The 22,367-nt window shown below is 44.1% G+C and overlaps 1 protein-coding gene across 1 annotated transcript in view; it reads left to right on the top strand.

Moving 5' to 3' along the window:
* The window catches only part of MEGF9 (multiple EGF like domains 9), an 81,099-nt gene that overhangs the window by 41,038 nt on the left and 17,694 nt on the right, over positions 1 to 22,367 (top strand). The window contains exon 2 of the mRNA XM_073314811.2: positions 3,606 to 3,807. Within this exon, the coding sequence (XP_073170912.2) occupies positions 3,606 to 3,807 (202 nt within the window). The remainder of the gene's footprint in view (positions 1 to 3,605; positions 3,808 to 22,367) is intronic.

Raw genomic sequence — 22,367 nt, 5'->3', positions numbered from 1 at the left:
GCACCGCATGTGCATAGCTGAATAGGACTCCGTGAAGGTGCTCTGTGAAGGTGCAGTCTGTGTGCCTGAAGTTGCAGGATTGGGGTCTAATAAATTCTATGGATACATTAACTTTTCTTTTTCACTTATGGAACATCTGCTATTGTATTGTGACTCTCGCTAGAATTTATTCAACATTGTTAATTTTGGTTTTGCAGTTGTTGTTTTTTAACAGTGGAGAGTGCGGGGCTTGTGAATGGAGCTGGGTGAAATTTTGATGAAAGACTGCAAAAATCCCATAGTCCGCTTTGAACATCTCAGCCAAAGTCTTTACTATTCTATCGTTTTGAAAGCTATGTTAAGACATAGAACATTGTAGATGCTGCAGATGTAAAATATAATCCAAAGCATGACTTATATTTGGTTTCCTCCAGCTGCAGTACTTGAGATCTCATCTATCTAATGTATTTACATGACCTCCCCCGTTACTATAGTGTCTGAGCACTGCATAATCTTAGTATATTTACCTTCACAACTCCCATGTTAGTTTCTCTGTGCCTCTCCGCTAAGGCTGGCAGGGCAGTGCTCTTAGCCCTAAGTGCCTTGATCAGGCAGGAAGTTTTTGTAACAGAGCCAGAAACTGCACCTGAGTTTCCCGAGTTCCAGACTAGCACCGTAACCATTAGACTTCCCCTTCCTCTCACGAAACTCTGAAAGTTTGAACCACTTCACTGCTCATTTGAATGAATTAGGCTGGATTTGGCTAATCGTTTGGGCCAGTGTTGCTTTTCTGCACCTTTTTGCTAGATAGATTATCTGAGCTCTGCAACCCTCCCCCCCCCCCCCCATCCCACCCAAAAAAGGTCTCTTTTGAGAGGATATAGTCCAATTCTCCTTTTTACTCTGGAGAAACTATAGTGATGTCAGTTGAGTTGCAATTAGAAGAGAAGTTGGCCTGTAAGAGCCATGGCTTTCCCTGTAGAACTGGTGGACTATCAACGAGCAGCAGAAAGCTATCGCAGACATTTCTGCCGTGTTACGTTGACTCTAGCCTTGTAAAATAAGAACGAGCAATGATTTATGTTATGCTGCGACTGCAGCAGTAAGATCTTCTGAATATGGAGCAATATGTAAAAGTTGTCTCTCTTCTCCACCACTTTCATAGCCCTCTTAGCATCTAGGAACACTGTTCAATTAGATAGAACATCATCTTTTTTATCAAATTTGTTATGACTAATTACTTTTAAAAACTCATTGTATGGAATGTAATTAATGTGTTTCATAGTTTGATTTAAAAACTGAAAAGGGACCGCTTATTCCAATAACTGCCCATGACCTGTGCTCATTGGTAGAAGTCAAAGTGCCAAAATCAATGAGGCCACACTGGTATAACTGAGATGAGAATTTGTGCTTGTGATGGGAAGTGGATGTTTACCTCTATAACTACAGGTCTCCAGGTTTTCCTTTCAGTAATCAGTTCTGATCCAAGAAAATACAGGCCCAGTTCTAATCTCACTTACACAGGGGTAAATGCAGAATAACTATTGATGTTAGTGGAGTTACTCCAGATTTATGTTGGCATGAATGAGATAAAATTTTTCATCTCTTAATCTGGTGCAAAACTGATCTGTGCATCTGATGGATTGAATTACTGTAAAAACAACAAACCTGGTATCACTCTAAATATTGAGCTGCATGACGTTTAACTGTCTGGATATTTGATTCTTAGGAAGTTCCCAGTACTTCCCCATTCAACCCTTTATGAGAAGAAGGCTTCCAGCATTCCTTTCACCGTTTTTCGTTATTTAATTCCAGAACTAATTTGGCATAATCTTAAAAAGAATGTTTTAAATGTATGTTACCAGTTGGGAAGTTGATTTATAATCTCTTCCTCCACCCCAAGTTCCACAAGCACATATACCAAGAATAGCCATCATGAAATGAGTAAATTAATCTGACGAATGGATAAATGTACTTTCTCTCTGGGATGCCGGTATTTCTAAAGGCACTTTTGAGATCCTCGGTAAGGTTCCAGTTCAACAAAACATTTAAATACATTCTGAAATCTGTCCATGTTCAGACCAACACTTAAGCATGTGCCTAAAGCTAAACATGTGTTCAAGTCTCCTTGACTTCAGTGAAACTTAAACAGGTGCATAAAATTAGGCATATGATTAAGTGCTTTGCTCAGTAGGGACGGACTGCTGAATAGGGACATAAGTGTACACTATAATTGTGAAGTACGAATATTGAAATATTTTATTAATTTTAGGCCCTCCAGTGCTCCAGTAGGCAAAACTCCAGTAGGCTTCAGTGGGTGACTCCTGGGGGTAAAGTGTGTGAGATTGGGTTCTTGATTGTAAATTCCTCTGGTTAGTGGCTATAGCAACTGCCTCCATGTGTACGGCGCCATGGACCCTGGCTGCTCTCGGTAAATAATAATCAGTGTTGCGTAACTCCCTCGAAGCCTGTTTTCCATGTCAGACATGAACCTTATTCAAAATTCAGTCTTGGTAGATAAATACTTTAAATTATTAAGAGCCCAATATTTTCCAGTAAAGAAAGGAAGCTGTAACTAATAGTGTCAATTTCTAGTTTGCTGGGGAGAAATTCTAATTTTATTGTAAACACTTCAGTTTATGTAGACTGAGAACTTGTGGTCTGATCTTTTGCCTCTGCCCTTTGAGGGCTGGATTCGGTAAACCTTCCAAATGAAGAACTTCCATGGAAGTTGGTTGGAGGGGGGTGCGTGGCTGCATGGCTCTTCAGATAAGATGATAGCCCTGTGGTGACTCTAGTGGAGTTCTGCCTGCCAACAACAAGGCTGAAATTGCTTCGTTCTGTTTTAGGTAATGAGAGGAAGGATTTTCTTGTGGTTAAGGCAGTGGACTGGGACTTGGCGGGTCTGGGTTCAGTTCCTAGCTCTGCCACAGATTTCCTGTATGACCCTGGGCAAGTCATTTTAGGGCAAGATTTTCAGATGTTCAGCATCCACACTCAGAGGCACATTTTCAGAAGAGATTGGTGGCTCTTTTGTAGGCACCAGCATCATGGCTAGATTTTGAAACCTGGGCAATATCCACAGCTGTTGTTGTGCCATTTGCGATCAGCACTCAAAAGTGCTCAGCGCTCGATGTGTTGAGCTTTTTTGAAAATCTGGCCCTTCACCTCACTCTCTGTGCAGTTCCTCATCGGTAAAGAGGGGATAATACCGCCTTAGCTCACTGGAGTGTGATGAAGATAAATCCATGAATTGTGAGGTGCTCTAATGCTGTGGAGCTGAAGGCTATATAAGCAGATAGCGATGTTGCCAGATGTTGCAGTTTTATCATGAGTCTTGTGATATTTGGTGTCTTTTTGAAAGCCCCAGCTCCTTGAGACATGTGATTATGGGATAGTCTCAACTTTTTTTTTAAAGTAAGTTTTGAGGCCCTGACTGATCATCTTTGACTGGGGTTGGCAACACTGTTTCAAAGCTACACACGCAGAAAGAGCATGCAAGCCTGATTGCCCCAAATATGCTCCTGGAAATTTTTGCATGTTTACAGAGAGTTTTTTCCCCAATGCTTATATACTTCATTTTATGACCTGAGCATGTTAATTTCAGTTTCTTTTTTCTTTTGCAGACTATCTGTGTAACTGCAGTGCTCTTGGGAGTGCAAGTGTGAATGAGTGCAATACTTCAACGGGACAGTGTGAGTGTCACAAAGGCTACACTGGTCTGCGGTGTGAAAACTGCGAGGAAGGATATCTCCTGAACCAAACCAGTGGGCTCTGCCTTCCGTGTGGCTGCAGTTCCAAAGGCTCTGTCAACTCCCTTTGTGACAAGTAAGTAACATGACATTTCAATAAGCCTCCCCAGGGATTGTGTGCCATGTTTTGTAATTTGGGTGTATTTTGAGATCCAGGGTGTATTTTGAGGCTCAGGTGTGGGATCTTCTCACATAGTGTGGAGTGTGTGTGTGTGTATGTATAAGCTGGTCTTATAAAAACTAATGAAGCATATGCTGCCCCTCCTTTTAAAGATCAGATTATAAAAATATCCATAGCTGTAGCAAAAAACCTAGCAATCACAAGGGAGTTAACTTCCGTTTCTGAGCTGAATGTATGCTGCTACAGAATTTTGCCTGTAATTCCCTGTGCATCTCTCCTCTCAAAAGATTTCCTTCATTTACCAGGGAAGAGTGGGTGGAGGCGTGCATTGGGGTGTTGGGAGAGGTCACTTTCAAAGGTTATTTCTTGCATCAGAGGCTGGGATCTCAAACAGAGCTTTGACTTTCTTTCTCTGAGCATCACAAAAGAAATAGTTGAGTGAGAGACTGTAACGGGGCCTTACTTCTTCCTTTGTTGGATGCACTGCTGCCTCAGTTTCCCTCTTTTCCTAGTCAGATCTCCACAACTGGTGCTTTTGAATTACCCTCTTCTGAGGTCTGGTTTATTTACATAAAATAACCATTTAACTCAGAGCTAGAATCTCCCGGCCTTCTCTAGACTCACCAATTCATTACTCTCCTCATAGGCTCAGCACAGGGGTTATTCATGGAAGTAAGTACTGTAAACTCTCTGAGGCAAGGACCATTGTTTTGTAGTGTGTTTGTACAGTACCTAGCACAGTGTGGTCCTGGTCTGTGCCTGGGGCTCTTAGGCACTACAGCAATAAATAAAATAGAAATAAATAGAAATAAATAAATAAATAGAAATAAATAAAAAGAAAAATAATGCAGCCTACATTTTCCAGGGTTTTTAGGTGCTCATCTTGTGAAATCTCAAATGGGCCTGATTCTCAGAGGGTGGATTGAAAATCTGGCCCTTTTAAGGCATCTCAGGTTGGACACCCAGAAATTAAGGCATCCTGTATCACTAGTCACTTTTGAAAACTTAGGCCTATGCTGGTAGCTAAGTGTTTAAACTGAGAGTAATAGGACCTGATCCTGTAACTGATTATTTGTTAATGATTGCTGAGTGGTTAAATTCTTCTGGGATTACGTGCAGGTGAGTGACGTTGATAACAGCTGTAGAAAGTACACAGTGTAGCTCACTGTTCTGTCAGCAGCTTTCGAAACTCGAATTGCTTGCCACTGCAGGTGAAATGAATAAATAACTGGATTAAAAATAAACCTCTCTCTTTTCTGCTGTGTCCAATTTGTCTCTCTCCCTCCTCCCCCCCACCCCTCCGACCCAGGGCGCATTTTCCTGGGTCTGTTTGGTGCAATGTGACAGCTCTGCTGAGAAATCCTGGGCCAAATCTCATGCACTTCCCTGATTTCAGCATGACTCCTCACATAAGTAAGGCAATCAGATCTGGCCTTTTATTTGGAAACACAAGGGGTGAGAATGTACCAGCTCCTCTTCAGTGAGGGAATTAAGGACACACGTGGTTGAGAAAGAAAGGAAATGCAATAATAAAAGCTAGCTGGATAGTGGGCAATTTAGGGATGTAACTGCTTGTCTTTGCCAAAAGTCATGGGTCACCTTCAGGAAGGAATGTGGGGGAAATGTTCGTGTTAGAAGGTGACTCCGCAGTGAGTCATTGGAGGTCTAGCAGCCTTAAGAACAAATCCCCTTTTGCAGTGCCCATATAATTGCTGTGTTGTAATTGGTTGTTCAGTAGGATTCTAGTCACTTTATCTGGGGTATTTCATGCAGCTTGGGAGGCCCCTAGAACCACATAAAATCCACTGTTTCAACTTGCAAGGGGTAGGACAAGCCTTTTCTTTGGCCTTGGACTCATGTGGTTTTCTAACAACTGAGTGTGGGGTTTGTAAAAAGCCCGGGCTCAAAACAAGATGCTGTCAAAGCTAGCCGTGGTCCTGAGCGGCAAATGATCGCACTGGCTCTCTTGCAGGCTGTGAAATTGCCTGCAGGCTCCTGAAGTGGAGAGGGGTGTTGGATTGTTTGGCCCATTGTAGAGACGAGAGCTTGCTGTAAAGTTTACATCCAGATCAGAACTTCACGAAAGGTTTTTGATCTGGACCCACCTCTAGGCAAAGTGGCTGAATGGTTTCTTGTTTCTGTGTGAAACCAGAATCTGTCCCAGACTGACTCAGACATAGGTTTACTGACTGGCTTAGCGTTTAGGCTGAATTTTGCATTTTAAAATGAGAACCCAGAATCAGGCAAGTTCAGGAGTCTATTAATACAGTTGAGCAGAATTCTAGAGTGCACTGTCCTACCCTAAGGAAAGCATAAAGGGTACTGCTAGTAACTGCTGAATTCTCCTTCCGTTAAGGATGCATCAGATACTTGATATTATTTGCTGAAGTTGTTCCTTCCTGTGTTTGTAGCACATAACCCCCCCCCCCCCCCCGAGTAGCATTGCATGACTGTCTAGATGATTTGAAGGATTTTTTTTCTTACTGTAAAGGATTGTGCTGTTACACCTAGGAGACTTGGCTTGATGGTCCAATGATCTGATCTAGTAGAGCAAATCAGATGCCTAAAAGGGGAACTCTGTCACAGTGGGTATTATCCATCTGGAGTCTGTGCTGGCTTCCACGCTAATAGACACTAACAGAGGCTTCCTGGCAGTGGAAACTCAACCAGGGACATGGTAAGCAGCTGCAACCTCCCCTTCACTGGCAGCCCACAGGAGGCAAATGGTGCTGGCTGGGGATGGTGTGCGGCTAGGACTGCAAGGAGGTGCTTTGAGTCAGTGCACGCTGCTGTTGCTTCACTGGCAGATTTCCTGTGGAAGAATTCCAGGCCCATCACTGACTAGTATGGAGCAGCTACACACTGAACTCTGAATATAATCTCATGCCCTAATTTCACAAGAATAGGATCAGCCTTTCTTTGCAATGTAAACCCTGTGCAGTTTTAAGGCTTAATTCAGTCTCTCGGTGCATGGGACTCCATTGGCTTCGGAGGGAGTTCTGCTTGCTAAGCTGTTGCAGTTTTAACCCTTGCATCAGATGGTTTTCCCCCTCCATTTTATTTACACCAGCTAAGAGTCAAGGGAAAAACAGACCCTGATTTCTCTTATTTGAATTACTTCAGTCAAATAATCATGCAGGGTAAAGTTCATGCAGCAGAAAGGTCAGAACTGCTGATAGGGCCCAGACTGGAACCTTGAATCTCAGCCCCGTATTTGAGTAGCTGGGTTGAGGAAGGTGCCTTGGAGTCAGAGGCTGGGGAAATGGGAAGTATCTGCAAGGGAGTGAGTCAGCGGAGAGGAGGGTGTGTTCCAGAGCTTCCTGTGGGATCAGCAGGAAGGGCAGCGAAGGGCAGCCTCTCCTGGAATTAATGTAACAGGGAAGGTTTGATTTAGTTTTACCTCATTGACCGTTCTTGCAGCCAAGGCTTGCAGGCAGAAGTAACATAAGAATGGCCATACTGAGTCAGACCAAAGGTCCATCTAGCTCAGTCCTGTCTTCCAACAGTGGCCAATGCCAGGTTTCCCAGAGGGGATGAACAGAACAAGTAATCATCAAGTGATCCATCCCCTGTCACTCATTCCCTGCTTCTGGCAAACAGAGGCTAGGAACACCATCCCTGCCCATCCTGGCTAATAGCCATTGATGGACCTATCCTCCATGAATTTATCTAGTTCTTTTTTGAATCCTGTTATAGTCTTGGCCTAGCAAAGAGTTCCACAGGTTGATTGTGCATTGTGTGAAGAAATACTTCCTTTTGTTTGTTTTAAATCTGTTGCCTATTAATTTCATTTGGTGACCCCTAGTTCTTGTGTTATGAGAACGAGTAAATAACGCTTCCTCATTTACTTTTGCCACACCGGTCATGCTTTTATAGACCTTTTTCATATCCCCCGAGTCATCTCTTTTCCAAGCTGATTTATTGGTAAAGTACTGATCTCTCACCAAAACCAGTGCAGGTAACATGCAAGATCTTCCCAACCATAAGAATATCTAGTGCTGTATAGTACCTTCCTTCCTGGGATTTCAAAATTAGAGCATGTCAAAAACATTTTTCCAATGGAATGTCTTTTCATTGGAAAACTGTTTTGTCGAAATGGAAATTCTTTCTGGGGGGAACAGGTTGATTTTGACAGGATTTCATTTTGAAAATAAAAATTGGGGGAAAGTGTTTCAATAAGGTTCCAACTTTGCATTTTGAAATCTATTTCAAATCTTACAAAGTATAATATAAAATCAAGTCAAAATAGAAATGCGAAAAATGTTGACCCATAACAATTTTTTTCCAAAAGCTTTGGTTTACAGGAAATTTCCATAATTTGGGGGGAGTGGAAGGTTGTTTCTGATTTGAAATGAAAACAAATGTTGAAATGTCAGACTCTCCTGTGGAATGGTAATTCAAAGGTGTGACCACCCCTACTCAAAATGCTTCAGAAAGGTCAGATGAGTATTATCCTCTTGGGGGAAGCTGAGGACCAGAGTAGTCAAGGGCAGGTTCTGATATCCTGAAACTCAGGTTGAATAGGACCTTATCTCACAAATACAGCATATAATCAGTGGGCAAGGCAACTTGTGGAGAAAGATGTTTCCCAGCCTGGTTGTGGATATCAGGATCTTTTCCCAAAGATCAGGTTATGAATCACCCTGGTGAGCAGTCCGACTCGAGTGAATGGGCATACTCAGGTGAATGTGAGTGAGGGGTTCACTCACTTGAGTCACGCGCCTAGCTTCACACATCAGTCAGTTGGCATAGGAGCTCATCTTTCCCCACTCCCAGCCCTCCAGTTTTAACCACTATACCTTATAAAATAGAATCGTCCAGGAAGCGTTATTGGGAATTTAGGGAAAGATTCCCAAAGGCACTAAGGGGAGTTATGTGGGATTTTAACATCTACCTGCCCATTGTAATTTGGAAAATCTTTCCCTTAATTCCACCTGGACAGAATTTGGGATGCTGTGGAATTCCACAGCTTTTTGAAGAGGGAACAAAAAGCAAAAGTAGGCGAAAATGAGGTGGGTTGGGGGGGAAGTGAGATAATGCTATGAATACAAAGCTGCTCTCTGTTTCTAATTCCACACCCAGTGCGTTTTGCCACAGACAGAAATGACCTCCATGTATTCAAAAAAAAAAAAAAAAAAAAAAAAGTAGGTCAGTTGTCTGTTGCAGAACTAGGAACATCAATATTGCCACAAGATGGGCAGACTCATGCACAGCGATGAGAGTGTGTGAAAAAATTAAATGGGAAACGAAAAACAAAGTGCCAAATACTCTACTGCATTCACAGGAGTTAAAACGGGTTAATACGGCTTGTACGTTGCAAACATATTGCACTAGATCCTTATGGATAGTTGACTGTGGGACAGGAGGGGAAATGTATTTGGGACTTTCATGTTGGATTGTTGAGCTGGTACTTTGTGTAATTTTGTTATTTATTATCTGTACTGCGGTAGCACCTAGAGCTTTCACTCAGGATTGGGCCCCCATTGTGCTATACATTACAGGAGTGGGTGGGTGAGGTTCTGTGGCCTGCAATATGCAGGAGGTCAGACTAGATGATCATGATGGTCCCCTCTGGCCTTAAAGTCTGAGTCTATGCGTATACACTCTACACAAGTCCCAGTGTAAAGATGATCCCTGCCCAAAAGATTCTGGTGTAAACTCTAGAGTCAAAATGTCCTCAGGTGTGGGGACCTATTCCCCCCGCCTTGTCAAAGTTGATAGGAGCTGCCTGTGGGTATCTAAGAACAAGATTTGGCCCCATATGATCTCGTGGCTAAAGCACAGGGACTTGAGTGATCTGGGTTCAATTCCCAGCTCAGCCACAAACTCCCTGTGTGACTTTGGGCAAGGTACTTATTCTCCGTGCCTCTGTTCCCCATCTATAAAATGGGGCTGACAATCTATCCTCTCCCAATAGTTTTTGGGACGGGGCTGTCCCTTATATGTGTATTTACAACAGCTAGCCCAGTGGGCCCACAGACTGAGCTGTGATCTGGGGAGTACTACCATAATACCCATAATGAGGCCCATAGTTGTTTTTGGTTTGTTTGCTAATACAATGAAAATACCTTAAGCTGTTTTTTAAAAACAAGTTCACACCAGTTGCATAAGCTAATGCACATGTACCCCTTTTAAAAAGTGCGTATTCACGGGAAGACTGTCTCAGTAAACCTGAAACGTAATTTTGGACTGTGACCAGTCTTAGACAGTCCTTGATTTGAGAAGCATAATTCCTAGAGGCTGAGCTCTAAGGAGAAACAACACATCTCCTATATATCAGCTTGCGTGCACTTTTGTAAAGGTTGCTTTTTAAAGGACAACTGTATTTTTTTTTTTAAAGCACACTTTACCCGACAGCGTGTCACCCACCCCACCCCAATGTGGTAATTATTAACTAGACCTCCAGTACAGACCTTAGAATAAAAAAAACAAAACAAAACCCCTTTCCCCAGGCGTAGGATTGATTTTAGGAGTGAACATTGACCTGACAGTGCTGTCACTATGAATGGTCTCTGTTGCTGCTAGTCAAAGGCCCTTTTTCGACTTGTTTATCTGTAGAGATCAGCACAGTCTCCTCTGGGATGGTGCGTTTCAATACATGGCCCACTGGCCAGTTCAGAGTGGTTTTGAAACTGGTTTTAATTTTGCTCTGTTAAAATGTCATCTTGCCTCATTGTTTTGCTTTCTGTTTAGCTATTACAGCAAACTGTTTTCTAAAAATATAATCAGGTGACTCCAATGTATTATTGGACTAGAGTGTCAAGGATAAAATGTCTGTTTTTATGATTACTGTTTGTGTTCCAGTGGAACTTGGATCACCAGCTGAATTCGGGCCCCCTTGTGCACTCTATGAACCTATAGTAAGAGACAGTCCCTGCCATGAAGAGCTCATAGTTCAAGTAGAAAAAAGGGTAGGAGGAGGATACAGAAGTAAAGTGACTTACCCAAGGTCACCCACAGAGCTGGGACTAGAACCCAGGCCTCTTGATTTGGAGGTTAGGATCTAAGCCACTAGCCCACCTTTGTAAACTGTCTCCATACTAAAGTGTGTGACTTCAGAGTGGACTTTGAAACAGCACCAATCAGGCAGAGGTGGAGCCTTACATCCACCCTGCTAGCTTTGGCTGTGGAGCTGTCTGCCCAAGGAATTAAGAGCTGTGTCATGCTGGCGTGAGCTCAAAACAAAATCCCCTTCTCCATGGATGCTACAGCTTCCTCCTCTAGCATCCCAGACAAGCTGCGTCTCTTGCTGCTTGCTCAGATGGAGCAAATCAGAAGAGCTTTGCCATGAGTCTTTAAAGGTTCTGTCTGGCACACTCAGGTGGGTCTCGGGCACTGTTTCTTGGCCGAGGGGTTAAATTACCCTGAGGAAAGTTAACTGAGTCTGGATTGGTTGAATCAATGACTTAAAACTGAATAGATTTCATAGGCTCCTGTATTTTTTATTATGTGAAAGCAACTGAGATTTCTCCACAGGGCCTCTGCTTGACCTCTAACCTCCCACTTTCTGAAGCTGGGGAAGGAACCAAGAGAGAGGGCGGGGAAGGTTGTCTTCAGCCTTCGTAATAGCAGCATGGGTCAGTGCAGAGCAGCGGAAGCTTCAGGGTCTCCGTGGAGCAATTCAGTGTGGTGAGGTTAAGCTGGCTGGGATATTCGGTCCTTCCCTCATACCTGTGCCAGGGACCTGCTCCTCGCTGAGTTTTTTGCTGTCCGCATCCTGCACAGCTGATACAGTGTAGGGAAAATCCTCCACTTTCCGCATACCTAGGATTTAGCAAGCCACAGTTCCGGGATTCCTTCGAGGTTACCCTTTCACTGTATGGGAATCCTGGGGAAGTACTGGATTCTCCTGGTTAAAAATGGTGCTGCCCTCACTAGGGCATGAGAGAGGACGGTCAACTCAGGGCTTGTCTATACAGGAAACTTATCCAGTTATATCACTGTGGTTGTGCCAGTGTAACTCCCCATGTGGACACTCTTACTCCAGAATAAGAGAGCCTTTTTTTCTGTTTATCCTAACCACTTCCAAAGCAAAATAAAGTAAACCAGTAAAAGACACACTTACACCAAAGTAAGATTGCCCACACAGGGAGTTATACTGGTACAGCTACAGCAATTTAAATTCACACCATATCTTATCCTGGTATAACTTTCCCATGTAGACAAGCCATTAGAGACTGGAAGAGATGTATATGGCTATGACTTAGCTTGGAAAAATAGTTGTATTTTGAAAGCATGTTAAGCTAACCCATGTTAGACTAAACTGTGTCACGATCCAGTGAAGATGAGGCAGTGGTAGTTTTAATCTTTATTAAACCTTTACCTCAACCAGTTAATACAAATCTTGTCTTCACTAGGTTAATAGCACTGGTTAGTTCGCAAGGGTTGACTTGACCTGAGGTAAAATGCACCTTGTTTTCCTAGTGAAAACAAGGCCTAAAGATTAAAGCAGGGACTGAGAGTCAAGTGTGCTGGGTTCTGGTCCTGGCTCTGCCACTGATTTGGCAAGCAACACTGGAAAATTCACTTAGCTTCTCCATGCCTCAGTTTCCCCATCTGTAAACTGGGATAGCAATCTTGATCTCCCTCACTGGGGTGTTGAGGCTTAATTAGTTCAGGCTGAGGTCCTTGGCTGAAATGCACTGTAGCACTGCACAACATTCTGTTATCTCCCTGCTTCGTTATGCAGTTGTGTAGCTAATAGGGCAGCCTATTGGTATTCAAAGCTGAATTTGTAGAGGGTTTTCAGCAAATACCCAGGGTTCGTGCATGCAGCCATAGGTGTGGGGTATATCACATTAGAGGGATATCTTGTCATTCTGTTCCGCTTAAAAATAAATTGTTATGCATGCTTGTAAATGTCAAAGTGTAGATGTTCTGCCCTCGGAGGGGGATCTCACGCCTTGTATGCCCAGTAAAGGGCATGGAAATGGAGCCTCCCTAGGAACATTTATACGTCACTGTGTCCCCTGGAGCAGAGGATGCACTGAGTCTGAAAGGGGAATTCCACTTGATGGACAGTCTTGGCACTGTGTGTGCCCTCTGTGTAGGGGTCTCCCTTTGAGACGCTGACCCTGCCAGCCTTGTTCCCATGGATTGAAACAGCACTACTGCTGTTACTGGCAGATCCAGCCAGCCATATGTTTGGTATGATCTGTACATAAAGCCTGGCATTTCTCAAAAAGTCTAGCGGAATTGGGCATTGAGAGGGGCAAAAGATCTATCTTGCTTTAAGATTAAACTCGATAAGTTTATGGAGGAGATGGTATGATGGGATAACATGGTTTTGGTAATTAAATATTCATGGTAAATAGGCCCAATGGCCTGTGATGGGTTTTTAGATGGGGTAAGATCCAAGTTACCCGGGAAAGAATTTTCTGTAGTATCTGGCTGATGAATCTTGCCCATATGCTCAGGGTTTAGCTGATCGCCATATTTGGGGTCAGGAAGGAATTTTCCTCCAGGGCAGATTGGAAGGCCTTGGAGGTTTTTCGCCTTCCTCTGTAGCATGGGGCACGGGTCACTTGCTGGAGGATTCTCTGCTCCTTGAGGTCTTCAAACTACAATTTGAGGACTTCAATAGCACAGATATAGGTGTGAGGTCTTTTTTAGGAGTGGTGGGTGAAATTCTGTGGCCTGCATTGTGCAGGAGGTCAGACTAGATGATCATAATGGTCCCTTCTGACCTAAATGTCTATGAATCTATGAGAGCTGGGGGCCTGATTCACCAAGGTATTAAAGTTTCTAAAGATGCAGCGAGGGGCCTAGTGGGCCTAGTTTTACAAAAGCACCTAAGTAGGTTGGGCACCCCACTCCCATTGAAAGTGACATAATCACTTTTGAAAATCCCACTACATACCTCTCGGCATCGTTAGGTGCCTAAATCCCTTTAACTCTGGCCATGAGCACTTCACTCCCATGTGCCCTTTAGAAAAACCCAGCCCAAACCTGTATTTTTTTTTCTTCTAAAATAACTGTTCCCATGTTTATTGACTAGCAGAGCAGAAGTGATGGTTCATCTCCCAGCTAATGCCTTGTCAGCACCTCTGGGAATGAACGAGTTTTTATTTCTAATGGAAATTGTTCCATGTGGGCAACATAAAAGCAGTGGAAAGTGGCTAAGAGTATGTTTTGTTGTGTGCTTAAATTAGCTAAGTATCTGTTATGATTTCTATTCTTTTACAGCTTATTAAACCCCCCATAGTCAGTAAATGGTGAACCTGGATATTACTTTTGTTTGCTGACAGGAGTAATTCACAAACTTATCTACCTCAAAGCAATTTATTACTGACGGCTCCTCCAGTGGAAAATTGCCAGTTGTTACCCTCTCTCTTACAGCAGCTGTGGCCTCCAAGAAATGCTGTTATTTCCCTCCAGCAGGCTTCCCCATTCCTATGTTTCTGCCCTAGAGCTGCACCTCACCTGCTGGATGAATCAGTGCTCTTAAAAATATTGAATCAAGACTTCTAAAATCCTTGATACAAAGTATTCATTATAGTGTAGGGAGCAGGAGCGTGGTGAGCTGGTGGCTAGGTCACTGGCATGGGATGGTGAAGATCTGCCTTCTATTCTTAGTTCTGCTGTGTGACCTTGGGCAAATCATTTTACCTTTCTCTGCCTCTGTTTCTCTTCCTGTTCTTTGTAAGCTCTTTGGTGTAGTGTCTATCTCTTACTCCATGTTCCTATAATGCCTGGTATGGGTCCCTGGTCTTGACTGGGACCTCTAGGTGCTATCGTAATGAAAACAACAACAATGGAGTGAAATATTAGGGGCTAAGTTCTGATTGGTTGCACCCAGACTTCAGTGGAATTACTTTGGATTTGCACTGCTGGAATGAAGATCAAAATCTGACTCTCAAATCTTTGCAAAAATGCTTTTTTCGTAATAGGAGAATAAAGGCTGTAAATGTGCAGATTCCAGGCCCCAGAAGGAGAGATCACTTTTACAATCTTGGGGGCCCTTCCCTTTGGTTGCAAAAACACTTCATTAGGCGGAACATCTGCATAATTGGGTTTTTGCCATAAGGGTGTTTTTTAAAAATAACAATGACAATACCAGACAAACCTGCCAAAAGGCGCAACCTTGTTTTTCTGATTACTGAATATCCAGAAAAGATTACTAAAAAGGCTCACATACGTACATTCTCTATGTATTTTTGTGAGCCAGTCACTTCTGCTTTAACTCTGCCTGATATTGGTAACTTAAGAGGCAGGATAGTCCAGTGGTTTGGGCCCTATCCTGGGCCATGGGCGATGAGGTTTCAATTCTTGATCCACAACAGTGGCTGATTGACAATGGGGCGAATAAACACTTAGAGGCTATTTCTTCTCTTGCTCATACTAGTTTTTGAAGGAAAATGAATGCTGGTTTAGAAACAGTGGATGAGAGGAGAATCTGATGCTCCGGCCCAGCCTACACTTAAACGTTAGGTCAACCCAGCTTCAGAATTCTTCCATTGACCTAGGTACTGCCTCTCGGGGAGGTGGATTAACTACAGTGCCAGGGGAGCCCTTCCCCTAACTGTAGTGAGCGTCTACACTGAAGTGCTGCAACTGTGCCACTGTAACGGTTTAAGTGTAGACGTGGCCTGAGTGTAGAAAATACATGGAGCCAAATTCTCCTCTGGTGCAATCCCGGGGACTTCAAGTAACCAGTACTCAAGAACACAGAGTAACTTGGCCTAGACAAACCTTTTGTTACTCCTAGGCAACTCTTCACCATACCATAAATATTTCCTTTCATAGCATTTCACTGTTTGCCACTGAATACCCTTATTTCTGTTTATATGAGCCCTGAAACGGGGTCCTTGGCCTGGGTCACCCCTCCTTTGGAACAAAGTCTTTTTTGTTCTGTCTCTGTACAGCGCCTGCCTCAATGGGGTCCTGATTCATGAGTGCAGGTTCTGCGTGCTATGATAATACAAACAATATCCACCTTGGATGGCCCCTTCTATGGAATCTCCGCCAGAATCATTCTGTTATGAGATAACTGTGCAATGGGGAGTGATTCTATCCCAAAGGCTCCTGCAATCTCCTAGGATCTTCTCCACTGGCTCGGGGCCACTGTGCTGCATCTCCCTGACCCTGGGAGAAGTACTGTCATTGCTCTCCCCAGCCACTGATGCTCCTAGGATCCCCATTAATAGCATGGAGGAGTTAAGACAGTCCAGGCTGCAGTATCTCCGCTGTCTTATCCATGGGGCTTGTAGAGCACAATGCCTGTGCCCTAGGCCCTCCTCTCTGCAGCCATGACCCAGGGAGGGGGTGACCAGTGCCCGGGGCGGGGGAGATGGCACTGTGGAAGCGGTACTTTTGGCCAGACGATCTGGCCCTTTGACATTTATAAAATGCCCTTTCATAGCTGTTAAGTATTCCGTCTCCGGCGATGGATTCCATATACATACATTTTGTCCACTGGCACAAAGCAAGGAATGTTTCACACAATGACCCAATGTTTGCTACAATAAAGCCGTCCTTCTTCCCCCTTCCACAAAAGGAGCCCTCAGTGGGCTTGCATAATGGGCTTCTTTGGCATGTGAATCGCACACAGAAGGTGTTATTAAATTAGCACCGGGGAGAAAGTGTTGGGCTTCCAACGGCTGTAGTGGAACCAGAGGAGCAAGGAGATGAAAGTGAGCCATGTGCTAATGGCTTCTCTGTTCTTCTTTTCCCCATCTGTTAATACCCAAATCAATTAACCTGAAAATCAACCGACAAGTTGTGATGGTTGTGTTAGGGCTCAGTATGCTCACGGCAAGTACTAATGGTGATGTTCCGCCATGAAAATGTCCCATACAAATTAGTAGGAGAATGATAACTCTGCTGGAGTTGGGTGTAGCATTGTTTTAGCTGGGTTGGTCCCTGGATAAGGTGGTGAGGTCATATCTTTTTATTGGACCATCTTCTGTTGGCAAGAGAGACAAGCTTTCAAGCTTACACAGATCTAAAGAGCTCTGTGCAGCTTGAAAACTTCTCTTTCACCAGCAGAAGTTGGTCCAATAACAGATATTAGCTCACCCACCTTGTCTTTAACTTTTCTGTAGGCAGTTTAAACTGTCCTAGAAAAGGGAATAGAAAATGTTACCCCTGCTCTTGAATGCTATCAAATTTATTTTTTTAAAGCCCTATAGAAAGGGATTTCACGGGGATTCCCCACGTGTAAAGAAGACCCAAACTATTACAACTCGTGATTGATTTTCTGTATTCCACAGCACTGTGCTGTATGAACAGCTGCTTAGGACATGTTCATGCCTCCCCTCATCTATCTTGGGCTCATTACAGCCTGAAGGCCCTTTTGATTAGGGAAACTCTCCCATTGACAGCAGCAGGAGTCTCATCAAGGTTCATTGTGCTGCACAATGTATGGATCACAGTGTGACATACCTGTATGTCTACACTGGAGTTGGAGACGTAATTTCCAGCTGGGTCACATGTACCGCGCCAGTCTGATGGAGCTAGTATGCTAAGAACCACAGTGTAGCTGCAGTGGTGTAAGTGATAGGATGGGTTGGCCGCCCCAAGTTTCGGATGGGATCATATTCGGGGCAGCTAACTCACCCCACTGCGCATGCTGCCATGGCTACACTTCTATTTTTAGTGTGCTGGCTTGATCAGACCTAGTGTGGGTATGTCTGCCCCAGCTGGCAGTTACACCTCTAGCTCCAGTATAGTTATACTCAGTGTCACATCTCAGCCAGCCCGATGTTTTAAGATTATTTTTCCTAACAAGCCCTTAGCTCCCCATGCAGCTCTCTGCTGTGTGTTGCAGAGGATAGCACATTGCACAAACCACAAGATGAGGGAGATTGTGGTGGTGGCGGCGGCGACAGTAGCTGATCAGAAGGATCTCCATTCCCCTCAGCATACAGGTGCTCTGCAGCTTCAGGACATGGCGTGGGGTAGGACCAGGGGAAGGAGAAGAGGCATCAGCTGTTTCCTGTAGTATGCTCCCTGTGTGTCCAGGAAGGTTTCCAAGTAGCCAGCTGACAGCCAGAAAAGTTGTTCTGGGTGGTTGCCCAGCCACCCCTCGGCCCCTGTGACTTCACCCTCCAGTGCTGTCAACAAAGGGATTGTGTGGTTGCCATTACCAGTGTGGGCCACGTAGCAACCCAGCTCCTGAATGGAATGATTTGGCCCAGGGGACTGTTAAAAGACCCTCAGATGCTTCTGCTCTCTCTAAGTGCCTGAGCCCCTGTCATTGATTAAAAGGGGTGGGTGGGTGAGGGGCATCCCTGCCCCCCAAGGAATGATTCGGGGGCAACTCTGCAGAGGTGTGGGGTTTCCTGTATCCCATATGGCCATTCCCCCTGGGGACTAGAATGCAGCCCTGGTGAATGGAAACCAAATCAAATCAGGTTTTACAGGCCCATCTGGTTCTGGTGTGGGATTCTCTTTTCTCCAAGTGTTTTATCTCATTTACATCTGTCTCCCCCCCCCCCCCCCCCCGCTGGCAATTGCCCCACAGGCATTCCACTCCTTTATCTGTCCAGGTTGTCTGAGAACAGTGTCCACACACAGTAATATTTCCGTGCTCCTCTCCTTCCAACTCGTGCTGTTTCCTTCATGCTAGCCCTGGTGGACCAGGTTCTTGGTGATGTAGCCTGTGGAGTGTTCCCAAGCCATATTCTTCAGCAGCGGTTAGGGTCCTGATTATGTGCCACTCCCGTTCTCCGTCAAGGTGACTCCATTTACATCTCTGTGCTCTGCTAGCATGCAATGCCATGGCGTATCAGCCCCAGACTTTTTAAACCTCTGCCATGCTCACACGGTGTTAGAGACCCAAATTGGGCTGGTAAATGCTCTTGTGCCCTGCAATGGCAAGAATTGTTTTGAATCACTAGGTGGTGTCCGGCTTGAATGCACTATAAAATCCATGCACCCTGTATAAAGTATGTACTGTCACAGATCCAAATAAAGTCCCAGGTGGGCAGCCACCCTTTGGCACCAGAAATCAAGATTTTCCAACAGGGCCCTCCACTGCATGAACGCCAAGCGCTAAAAACTTTTTGGCTTCCACATGGTTAATCATTGGAAATAGTAACCAAGCAATTTGTGTTGCTGTGTCTTAATAGTCTCCCTCCCCAAAATATTCCTGGCTTGCACTCCAAATCCAATTCAGTTCTCACTCTTCAAGTATTAAACTGTGGGTCTTTTCTTTCAAGCCTTTGGATTTTTTATGGGCACAATTGCTCTGGTAACAGGGCTTTTTTGTGATTTCAGCGTGTTTATACCATTGACCTTTGCTTCGAAAAGTGTTCAGCAGTCTTCATTGGACTGGAGCTCTGAAAGGCAGTGTTGTAAGGGCTTTATCCTATAGAAGCAGTGACCACAGGCAACGCTTTATATTTGCTGAGTGATTTAATCTTACGCATGCAAGACTTGGCTCCAGGCCATGTGTAACGTGGAGAAAAGTCCTCCTAGAGGAGCACTGATACCAAACTTTCCAAAACTTTTTAAAAATAACTTCCTATCCTGTTATTTTTAATCTAACAAGTAAAATCCATGGGTGTTGTCCCAAGAACACTACATTTAAGAACAGAGGAGTCCTAGGAAAGAAACTTTGTTTAAAATGAAGCAGGAGTCTGGCTGGAAAGAGGTTGCTGGGGAGGAGAGTCCTGTTAAAATAAATGTCTGGTCAATATAAAGGTGAGAAAATAATAGAGAACGCCCCAGAATCAAGGGAAACGAGCCCAGGAGGCTAAATTTGAAACCACTTTAGGAAATGATTCTGTAAACTCTTACTTGTAGGATTACTCACGTGAAGGACAGGGCTCTTAATTTGTACTCCATCTCTAAATACTGTCCGGAGTTAAACACGGTTAGAGTTCAGTTTGATATCAGCAATAGCAAGGGTGAACAACAGATGTGTTTTTCAGCTGAAATTGAAACGAGGCAGAGATAATCAGGAAAGCAGAGAGCTACAAGCGCCTGTTCTGACTGAGCTATGCCCTGTGCAGGAACAAGAGGGATGGGGACAAAATCACCTTTGCACTTACCCTATCTTTGAGCCTTTGGGCTGCTCTAATTTACCCCGGGCTGCTCTTGGCCACAAGGAACCATTTCAGAAACTGGGAGTAGCTCCAGTATTTCCCCTTTTCCTCTCACCATGAGGACAGGGGAGTGGGATAGACCAATTATGCTGGCTCTTTGCCACAAAGGGATTACCTCTACATCAAGGGAAATTCTCCAGGGGCCATATCTACCCAGTTTATGGCTTCTTTGCGCTGCTGGAGCAGCATAAAGGAGCCAGTTCTTCTTTGCATTATGGCTCCTTTATGCCACTCCAGCTGTGGCCACTGGGATTTAAGAAACCTAAAAACCATACTGCCAAAAGAAGAATTGCAAGGGACCATTCAAGATGGAAATGCATTCTGCACATCACCAGGGCTACATCTCAGCCATGTGTCTGCTGCTGCATCTCCCTGGTAGCCGAGTTCCTAGCGGTCCTCAGTGTATTGCAACTGACAGTCTCCGTGAGATAGGGAAGGCTGTCATCCCCATTTTATAGTTGGGGAAGTGAAGCCCAGAGAGATCAGGTGACTTGCCCAGAGTCACATAGGGAGATTGTGATGGAATTGAACACAGGGCTGCAAAGTCCCACACTAGCCCTCTTACCACAAGACCATCCTTCTTCTAGGGGAGCATGTGTGTGTGGGGGCAGGAGGGTTACTCTTCACCTGCACATAGGTACAACACAGCACAGACATGTTATCCCCCCCCAGCCTCCCTCAGGTCCCTAGTGCATTTGATGATCCGGTTCAAAATTGCTTTAAGCCCTCCCTCATCTTGCTCCAGTCCCCCTCACAGATCTAGTCTGTCTCCTCCCCCTCCGTTCATGCCTGCCCTAGTTTGCACTGGCCTCTTCTATCTCCCCCTTCCTGCAACTACTGCTGTTCTTGATGAGAGAGCCGCCTTCTGTCCATGCTGAATAGTTGTGGGGAGGGCAGAAGAGGCTATGATGTAGCCATGGTGGTGAGTACAGTGGACTTCCATCTTTGAATGGTCCCTTGCAATTCTTCTTTCTTTGGCAAGAGTCAGTATGGGAGGAATTCGGTTTCTTAAATCCCTCAAAATTGTAGCTTCCAACCACATTTGTGGTCAGACTCGTGCTCTATTTCCTTCAAGCTCAGCTGTATAAATAAACCTCCTGTAATCTTCTGCACACTGGACACAACGCCACTTGTTGCAATCATCTTGTTCTCAACTGATGCAAGACTGCAACTTGCCAAGACCATAAGTAGCTCCTTGTTTATGACAAGCTCAAACCAAAGGATGTTAAGAATACACCATAACTTTTGACACTAAAAGCTGCTGTTTCCTCTCCTCAGCTGTTTTTATGGCCATTTTTCTGTTTCATATAACAATTTTATCATAATACCAGAGAGATGAAGGCTATATAAGTATCTTTAAAATCTGTGTGTGTGTGTACACTTTGTGATGATAGAACCCAGGTGTTCTGACTCCTAGCTTTGTGCTTTAACCATCACTGCAAGCTTCCTCTCTGTTCTGTCGCAGATGAGTTCTATCTTATAGATCCAGTGTATTTCAGTCAGTTTGTACAATGAAGCTAGACTAGTTCATGAGCTCTCAACCAGGGAGATGCAACCATTCTGCACTGGTAGATGGGATGAGGTCCCAGCTAGAGGGGAACGGGAGTCCTGCTATGGCATAGGGTTAGAATGACAGGTCTAGTTGCTTTCACTTTTTGGCGCTATCTGTCTAATCAGTCTTGTTTTCTACAGAGCTGTTAGTTCCATCGCACTGTAGCTCCGTGCTGCAAATGCTGCAGGAGAAATGTTCAAATTCAAATGAAAAATGGTTTCCATTTGCTTTGGGTTTAAAACATCATGAAAAAATTTCAATTAACTTTAGGTTTTGTGAAACCCTGTTTTTATTGTCCAAGCTTTTTAAATTCTGCCTCTGCTGGCTGCAGTTCCTGATATGGCGTGGAGGCTAATGAAACATATTTCTTGCTCTTTTCTGTAATCAGTCCATTAAATGTGTCTGAAATTCATATTTTGAAAGTATTTCTTTGTTTAGCCTCTTGGGCTAGATTTGTGGGTTTTCCTTCTGTGTGTGTGTGTGTGGCTTTGGGTATTTCCTATTTTTGCCAAGCGAACTATCAAGAGAAATACTAATGTAGGTTAATTTTTTGAAATGGTGCTGTCCAAAACCACTGTAATCTACAGCATTTAATTAAAAACAACACATAAATAGTACATCCAGCCATTCTGGGTCTCAGCCTCTGTTAGTGTTAATCGGCTTTTCATAGACGTGGTTAGTTGTCTCTTCTTCCCCTACAAGAACTGTACAGAATAATTGACGTTTGTTTAGGATGCCACAGCAAATGCTGAATAAAAGGCAGGGAATTAAGAAGCATTGGAATGCATGTTATACATGGATATGTATATTTTGCCCTTCAATAGCTCCTTCCATATGGAAATCTCAGTGTCTTACATGCATGAATGGATTAATCCTTAGAACTCCCCTCCCCCGCACCCACATACACACGAGAT

The sequence above is a fragment of the Lepidochelys kempii genome, chromosome 16 (assembly GCF_965140285.1).
Source record: "Lepidochelys kempii isolate rLepKem1 chromosome 16, rLepKem1.hap1, whole genome shotgun sequence".
Taxonomy (NCBI): domain Eukaryota; kingdom Metazoa; phylum Chordata; order Testudines; family Cheloniidae; genus Lepidochelys; species Lepidochelys kempii.
The sequence above is the reverse complement of the archived record's forward strand: the minus strand, read 5'-3'. Positions and strand labels throughout refer to the sequence as shown.